The sequence below is a fragment of the Chiloscyllium punctatum genome, chromosome 3 (assembly GCF_047496795.1).
Source record: "Chiloscyllium punctatum isolate Juve2018m chromosome 3, sChiPun1.3, whole genome shotgun sequence".
In the NCBI taxonomy this organism is placed as follows: domain Eukaryota; kingdom Metazoa; phylum Chordata; class Chondrichthyes; order Orectolobiformes; family Hemiscylliidae; genus Chiloscyllium; species Chiloscyllium punctatum.
Window position 1 is genome coordinate 6371743 of NC_092741.1, and position 8315 is coordinate 6380057.

Below are 8315 nucleotides of genomic sequence, written 5' to 3' on the forward strand. Positions count from 1 at the left end.
TTTAATCCCCACCCACAATACACGGCCGGTTTAATCCCCACCCACAATACCACGGCCGGTTTAATCCCCACCCACAATACCACGGCCAGTTTAATCCCCCACCCACAATACCGCGGCCAGTTTAATCCCCACCCACAATACCACGGCCGGTTAATCCCCACCCACAATACCACGGCCGGTTTAATCCCCACCCACAATACCGCGGCCAGTTTAATCCCCACCCACAATACCACGGCCGGTTTAATCCCCACCCACAATACCACGGCCGGTTTAATCCCCACCCACAATACCACGGCCAGTTTAATTTCTCCAATCCATATGTAAATTAGAAATGTAAAGAGAAACTGTTGCGGAAAGATGAAGATCAGCATAAAACGCAGGTGGAATCAGGAGACACCAGGGGCTGAGGGAGAGAACCGGAGTCACAAAGCGCAGCCTGGAAGGTAATGTTTGCAGAGACCCTGCCAAAGCACGTGGGGGCATTCCTCATATCGTCTGAGCAAGTGGCTCGGCAAACAAATTGGGAAAAACCACGTTTGAACGTTGCTCATACAGGGGAAGTTGCCAGGTAAGGTACAGGACATTTACGCTGCACTGTCAGGGGCAAGTTTCTCAGGATTATGAGACAGGCAAGATGGTTATATTGGCTACATATGGGTTAGTGCCTGGAGCAAACAGGCAAGGGTGCTGGGGTTGAAGGGATACAACCTGAACAAACCAATATTCAACTCAAGAGGGTTAAACAGAGTAATGTTGACAGCTGGACAAGAGCATTAGAAACTGAAACTATGAATCAAGCTCTCTGGGAGGTTACTCTCATCAAAGAATCTCAATTAAAAGGATGATGGTAGGGATACCACAGAGAAATCTCTAACAGAGAGACCTGTAACACTCAGTCAGGCCTGGAAAGGGAAAACACGCAGGAAGCAGGCTCCATGACCAGGCAGGTCATAACCAGAGTCACTGGGGTTGGTCAGCCATTTCAGACTGAGGGGAGGAGGAGAAATATCTTCATTCACAGACTGGGGAGCCTGGGGAATTCTCTCCAAACCAATGATCTGATTCAATTTATGATTATTATCACATTGTACCGAAACACAGAGTTTGGGTGTTATCCAAACAAATCACCAGAGAAATAGCAGAGAAGATTTTCAGGGAAAGAGGCACCAATTTCAGATGGAGTTGGGAAGGGATTTCTTCTCTCCAAGAGGATGAGAGTCTTTGGAGAGAAAGAGAGAGGGAAATACACACACAGACACACACACACACACACACAGACACACACAGAGGGGACGGAGAGGGAAAGGCAGATTTCAGGAGCTACACACAGGGAGAGAAACAAGCTTGTGCTCACACATCACTTCACATACACACACCGAGACAGAGATTCCAGGACCGGTACTCTGACACCCACCTTTCGCTCCTGCTGCTCTGTGGGCAGGGATTTGTGCAGCTTTCCCTGCAGCTCTTGCAGCCCCTGAACACTGGCAGCCAGCTCTTCAACGTGACTGTCGTTTTCCCAGGTATTGACAGTGCATCTGCCTGTACCCCTGGTATTGCTCTCAGTGTACTTGAAGGGTCCGTTTGGATACAAGTCTTTCTCATCATGCTGGGCCCGGGGTGTGTACCCGCTCTGAGTCTCTGCCTGTCTTGGCTGGGCCCGGGGTGTGTACCCGCTCTGAGTCTCTGCCTGTCTTGGCTGGGCCCGGGGTGTGTACCCGCTGTGAGTCTCTGCCTGTCTTGGCTGTGCCCGGGTCTGTACCCTCTGTGAGTCTCTGCCTGTCTTGGCTGGGCCCGGGTGTGTACCCGCTGTGAGTCTCTGCCTGTCTTGGCTGGGCCCGGGGTGTGTACCCGCTGTGAGTCTCTGCCTGTCTTGGCTGTGCCCGGGGTCTGTACCCTCTGTGAGTCTCTGGCTGTCTTGGCTGGGCCCGGGGTGTGTACCCTCTGTGAGTCTCTGCCCGTCTTGGCTGGGTCCAGGGTCTGTACCCACTGTGAGTCTCTGCCTGTCTTGGTTGGGCCCGGGGTGTGTACCCTCTGTGAGTCTCTGCCCGTCTTGGCTGGGTCCAGGGTCTGTACCCTCTGTGAGTCTCTGCCTGTCTTGGCTGGGCCCGGGGTCTGTACCCTCTGTGAGTCTCTGCCTGTCTTGGCTGGGTCCAGGGTCTGTACCCGCTGTGAGTCTCTGCCTGTCTTGGTTGGGCCCGGGGTGTGTACCCGCTGTGAGTCTCTGCCCGTCTTGGCTGGGTCCAGGGTCTGTACCCTCTGTGAGTCTCTGCCTGTCTTGGCTGGGTCCAGGGTCTGTACCCGCTGTGAGTCTCTGCCCGTCTTGGCTGGTGCTGTAGTCTGATGTGCTTGACTGACAGAGTCGTTGAATTTTGTTGGTGTAGCCCTGGGATCCGTCTGTATCCAGTGGCTCCACATGGTCACGGCTGTGTTTGCGTTTCCCTCTCGCACTGGCCTTGGCTCTGGCTGTACTCCTGGAACCAGCCTCTTCCTGTTCCCTGTCTCTCCAGGTTAATCGATACTCATACTCTGCCTGTTCTTTATCACGCAACGGCACACCTAGCTGTATCACATCGCCTTCACTCAGTCGGTGAGGCTGCTGGGGTTCAATCCGCTCCCCATTCACCCACACTCCGTTCAGACTCTGCATCAGAAACGGAATTCGTCAGAGACAGGGAGCTCAGCCCATTCCCAGCACCGGGCCCCCTCCCGGCACACCGCCCCACCAAACCCCCTCCCGGCACACCGCCCCACCAAGACCCCTCCCGGCACACCGCCCCTCCAAGCCCCCTCCCGGCACACCGCCCCTCCAAGTCCATTCCCAGTGCCCAGAGTCCTCCCGGCACAGCCCCCACCCAGCCCCCTCCCGGCACACCACGCCCACCAGGTCCGGTGTATAGATGTTTGAGGTGGGTGCAGTTGGATTGAAGGGAAGTGGGAACACGGGTTGGAGGAGCTGAATGACCAGGTTTATCAATACCTGGTTGTCGATGACGAGGCAGTGACCCTCTGAAGTGATGCGAAAGGTGCAGTGATTGCGGGAAACCATCAGGGGGCAGCTCCTGGCCAAGATACGGTGAGTGACACCGAGTCCACGGCCCATTGTCACCTGTGAACCGACAAACCAAAGACTAAACACCAGCAGAGGAACCAACCACCATCCGTCCTCCCGCAGTCCCAACACGTTCTCTCTCTCCCCCCCCCACTCTCTCGTTCTCTGATGATATATATTATTAGTGTACATGACCTAGTTAGGGCCAGTCAGCATGGCTCTGTGTGGGGTAGGTCAGGGATTACTAACGTGATTGAATCTTTCGAGGAGGTGATGAAGGTGATCGATGAAGATAGAGCAGTGGATGTTGCCCACGTGGATTTCAGTAAGGATTTCGACAAGGTCCCTCATGGTCGGCTCATCCAGAAGATTAAGATTCACAGGATCCACAGTGACTTGACTGTTTGGATTCAGAATTGGCTTGCCCTGGGAAGGCAGAGGGTAGTGGGGGAAGGGTGTTTTTCAGGCTGGGGGGGTCCTGCAGGGATCAGTACTGGACCCTCTGCTGTTTGTGAGTTGTATAAATGACCTGGATGGAAATGTAGGTGGGTGGGTTAGTAAGTTTGTAGGTGATACAAAGATCAAGAGGAGTTGGAGATAGTGTCAAAGGATACAGTGGGACAGGGATCAGTCGCAGATATGGGCAGAGAAATGGCAGATGGAGTTTAATCCAGGGATGTGTGAGGTGGCGCACTTTGGGAGATTAAATGTTAAGGAAAAGTATCCAGTTAATGACAGGACCCTGAACAGCTTTCCCTGATGAAGGATTTATGCCCAAAACATCAACTCTCCTGCTCCTCGGAAGCTGCCTGATCTGCTGTGCTTTTCCAGCACCACACTCTCGACTCTGATCTCCAACATGTGCACTCCTCACTGTCCCTAAGACCCTGAACAGCTTTGATGTACAGAGGGACCTTGGGGGTCCAGTCCCTAACTCCCTGAAAGTGACCACACAGGTAGACAGGGTGGGAAAGAAGGTGGATGACACACTTGCCTTTATTGGTCAGGGAACTGAGGACAAGACTCTGGGTGTCATCTCACAGCTTTATAAGGCTTTGGATCGGCCCACACCGAGGGCACGATGTTCAATTCTGGTCCCCACATTCCAGGAAGGATATGGAGGCTTTGGAGAGGGTGTCAAAGGGGTTTCCCAGGATGCTGCCTGGATTAGAGGGTATGGGCCTTAAGGAGAGGCTGGAAAAACTCAGGCTGTTTTCTCTGGAGCAATGGAGGCTGAGGGAGACTTGACAGAAGTCTGTAACATTATGAGATGCACAGATAGGGTTAAAGGTCAAAATCTTCTTCCCAGAGTTGAAATCTCTAAAACTAGGGGGGGGGGGGGGCACGCATTTAAGGTGGGAGGGGGGAAAGTTCAAAGGGGATGTGAGGGGGAAGGTTTTTTACACAGAGAGGGGTAGGAGACTGGAACACACTGTCAGGGGGTGGTGGTGGAGGCTGGGACCACAGGGGGGGTTTAAGAGACTTTTAGATCAACCCATAAATGTACCAGGAATGCAGGGGAATGGGCCAAGGGCAGGCAGAAGGGATTAGTGTCATTTGGTGTCATGTTCAACACCACATTGTGGTGTGAAGGGCCTGTTCCTCTCCTCGACTGTTGAGGATATTATACTTACCCTGCCTCTCTCTCTCTCTGTGATGGTGTTATTACTGTATGTTATGGTCTATACTTTATATTTAGCTGTCTCCCCTCACTCTCTCTTTGATATTATTAATGTTCATTATAATGTGATTATTTATCGGAGATCACCTCACAGCTCGCCCCCACCTTTTGAAAGTTTGCTTCATGTCACTTCACTTTTATGAAACACCTCCATTGGTCCCTGTTTTTGGTAACTGAGAAAAATCCAAACAGGGATTCTGCTTTTAGGGAAAACGGGGAAACGTTCCCCTCCAGGGGGGGGGGGGGGAGGTGGGGGGGGTAGGGGGGGAGAGGGGAAGGGGGGAGGGGAGGGGAGGGGGGGGGAGGGGAGGGGAGGGGGGGGGAGGGGGGGGGAGGGGGGGGGAGGGAGGGGGGGGGGGGGAGGGGGGGGAGGGGAGGGGAGTGGGGGGGGAAGGGGGTGGGAGGGGAGTGGGGGGGGAAGGGGGTGGGAGGGGAGTGGGGGGGGAAGGGGGGGTGTTGTGGGGTGTGAGTGTGTCTGGGGGTGTGAGTGTGTCTGGGGGTGTGTGAGGGGGTGTGTGAGGGTGTGTGTCCTGGGGGGTGTGGGAGGGTGTGTGTCCTGGGGGGTGTGTGAGGGGGTGTGTGTGAGGGTGTGTGTCTGGGGTGTGTGTGTGAGGGTGTGTGTCTGGGGGTGTGTGAGGGTGTGTGTGAGGGTGTGTGTCCTGGGGGGTGTGAGGGTGTGTGTGAGGGTGTGTGTCTGGGGGGGTGTGAGGGTGTGTGTCTGGGGGGGGTGTGAGGGTGTGTGTGAGGGTGTGTGTCCTGGGGTGTGTGAGGATGTGTGTGAGGGTGTGTGTCTGGGGGTGTGTGAGGGTGTGTGTCCTGGGGGTGTGTCTGGGTGTGTGTGAGGGTGTGTGTCCTGGGGGGTGTGTCTGGGGGGGTGTGAGGGTGTGTGTCCTGGGGGGTGTGTCTGGGTGTGTGTGAGGGTGTGTGTCCTGGGGGGTGTGTCTGGGGGGGTGTGAGGGTGTGTGTCCTGGGGGGTGGTGTTACCTCTCTGTCCAGTCTCACTGTCTCTCTCTCGGATCCGACTCTCTCCAGGATCCATCTCCCCGCCATTTCCCCGATCACTCCTCCAGGGCCGCCGGCCGAACCCCGATCTGATCGATCACTCCTCCAGGGCCGCCGGCCGAACCCCGATCTGATCGATCACTCCTCCAGGGCCGCCGGCCGAACCCCGATCTGATCGATCACTCCTCCAGGGCCGCCGGCCGAACCCCGATCTGATCGATCAATCCTCCAGGGCCGCCGGCCGAACCCCGATCTGATCGATCACTCCTCCAGGGCCGCCGGCCGAACCCCGATCTGATCGATCACTCCTCCAGCGCCGCCGGCCGAACCCCGATCTGATCGATCACTCCTCCAGGGCCGCCGGCCGAACCCCGATCTGATCGATCACTCCTCCAGCACCGCCGGCCGAACCCCGATCTGATCGATCACTCCTCCAGGACTGAGTGGAATGTCGATAAATCTATCACTGGGTTGTGATGGCAGACCCCAAACCCCACCCTGATGCTGACCCCTGACCCCAAACCCCACCCTGCTGACCCCTGACTCTGAACGTCACACCATCCTGACCTTAACCCTAACCCTGACCCTAACCCTAACCCCTGACCCTAACCCTGACCCTGACCCCTAACCCTGACCCTAACCCTGACCCTTGACCCTGACCCCTGACCCTAACCCTGACCCTGACCCTAACCCCTGACCCTAACCCCTGACCCTAACCCTGACCCTGACCCTGACCCCTGACCCTAACCCTGACCCTGACCCTAACCCCTGACCCTAACCCTGACCCTGACCCTGACCCCTGACCCTGGTAGGTTAATGCCGATGTGCCATTGCCTCCCTGTAAGGTCTGAACTCGAGTTATTTTAATGGAACAATTATCGCGGATGAGCTTTGGGCCTGAATTAACGACATGGTTCTGGAGAAGGACCAGACTGACAGCTCAATGTCCCAGGGTTTAGATGTTTCAGACTCGATGGAGAGGGGGTGGGGGAGTTGATCATCCAGTCAGGCTACATGGGGAGAGCTCAGGAAAAACACAAGTGCATTATTATGATGGAGTTATCCTCTCGGCCTCCCAATAGCCAGTGGGAGATAGAGGGACACCTGTTGATTTTCCTGCTCCTCGATGCTGCCTGACCTGCTGTGCTTTTCCTGCACCACTCTCATCTGGACAGCTATGTAAACATAGAGCCAGAGAGATGTACAGCACGGGAACAGACCCTTCGGTCCAACTCATCCATGCTGACCAGACATTCCAATCCAATCTAGCTCCAAGATGAAAAATAAAGCAGGGTTATTGTGGTGGGTGATTTTAACTCGACAAATATTACCTGGGACTCCCTAGTGCAGAATTTGTGCATCCAGGAGGGATTCCAGCCTTGGGCAACTCTCTGTGTGGAGTTTGCACATTCTCCCCGTGTCTGTGTGGGTTTCCTCTGGGTGCTCCAGTTTCCTCCCACACTCCAAAAGTGTATGGGTTAGGGTGAATTGGCCGTGGGAAATTACCCTTCCACTGACACCCTCCTTCGACTGACTGAACTGGTCCTCACCCTGAACAACTTCTCTTTCCAATCCTCCCACTTCCCCCAAACCAAAGGAGTAGCCATGGGCACCCGCATGGGCCCCGCTATGCCTGCCTCTTCGTAGGATATGTGGAACAGTCCATCTTCCGCAGCTACACTGGCCCCACCCCCCACCTTTTCCTCCGCTACATCGATGACTGTATCGGCGCTGCCTCGTGCTCCCACGAGGAGGTTGAACTGTTCATCCACTTTACCAACACCTTCCACCCGAACCTCAAATTCACCTGGACCGTCTCAGACTCCTCCCTCCCCTTCCTAGACCTCTCCATTTCTATCTCTGGCGACCGAATCAACATGGACATTTATTATAAACCATCCGACTCCCACAGCTACCTAGACTACACCTCCTCCCACCCTGCCCCCTGTAAAAATGCCATCCCATATTCCCAATTCCTTCGTCTCCGCCGCATCTGCTCCCAGGAGGACCAGTTCCAAAACCGTACAACCCAGATGGCCTCCTTCTTCAAAGACCGCAATTTCCCCTCAGATGTGGTTGACGATGCTCTCCACCACATCTCCTCCACTTCCCGCTCCTCCGCCCTTGAACCCCGCCCCTCCAACCGCCACCAGGACAGTACCCCACTGGTCCTCACCTACCACCCCACCAACCTCCAGATACATCGTATCATCCTTCATCATTTCTGCCACCTCCAACCAGACCCAAGCACCAGGGATATATTTCCCTCCCCTCCCCTATCAGCGTTCCGAAAAGACCACTCCCTCCATGACTCCCTCGTCAGGTCCACACCCCCCACCAACCCAACCTCCACTCCCGGCACCTTCCCTGCAACCGCAAGAAATGCAAAACTTGCGCCCACACCTCCCCCCTTCACTTCCCTCCAAGGCCCCAAGGGATCCTTCCATATCCGCCACAAATTCACCTGCACCTCCACACACATCATTTACTGCATCCGCTGCACCCGATGTGGCCTCCTCTATATTGGGGAGACAGGCCGCCTACTTGCGGAACGTTTCAGGGAACACCTCTGGGACACCT

The 8315-nt window shown here is 55.3% G+C and overlaps 1 protein-coding gene across 1 annotated transcript in view; it reads right to left on the reverse strand.

Annotated features, from left to right (window-relative positions):
• The window catches only part of LOC140455348 (E3 ubiquitin-protein ligase RNF8-like), a 38534-nt gene extending 32579 nt beyond the window's left edge, over positions 1-5955 (reverse strand). Inside the window, exons 1-3 of the mRNA XM_072550135.1 lie at positions 5718-5955; positions 2981-3109; positions 1415-2644 (exon numbers count right to left, since the gene is read on the reverse strand). Coding sequence (XP_072406236.1) covers positions 1415-2644; positions 2981-3109; positions 5718-5783 — 1425 coding nt within the window. The 5' untranslated portion in view covers positions 5784-5955. The remainder of the gene's footprint in view (positions 1-1414; positions 2645-2980; positions 3110-5717) is intronic.
• Between the last annotated feature and the right edge of the window lie 2360 nt (positions 5956-8315).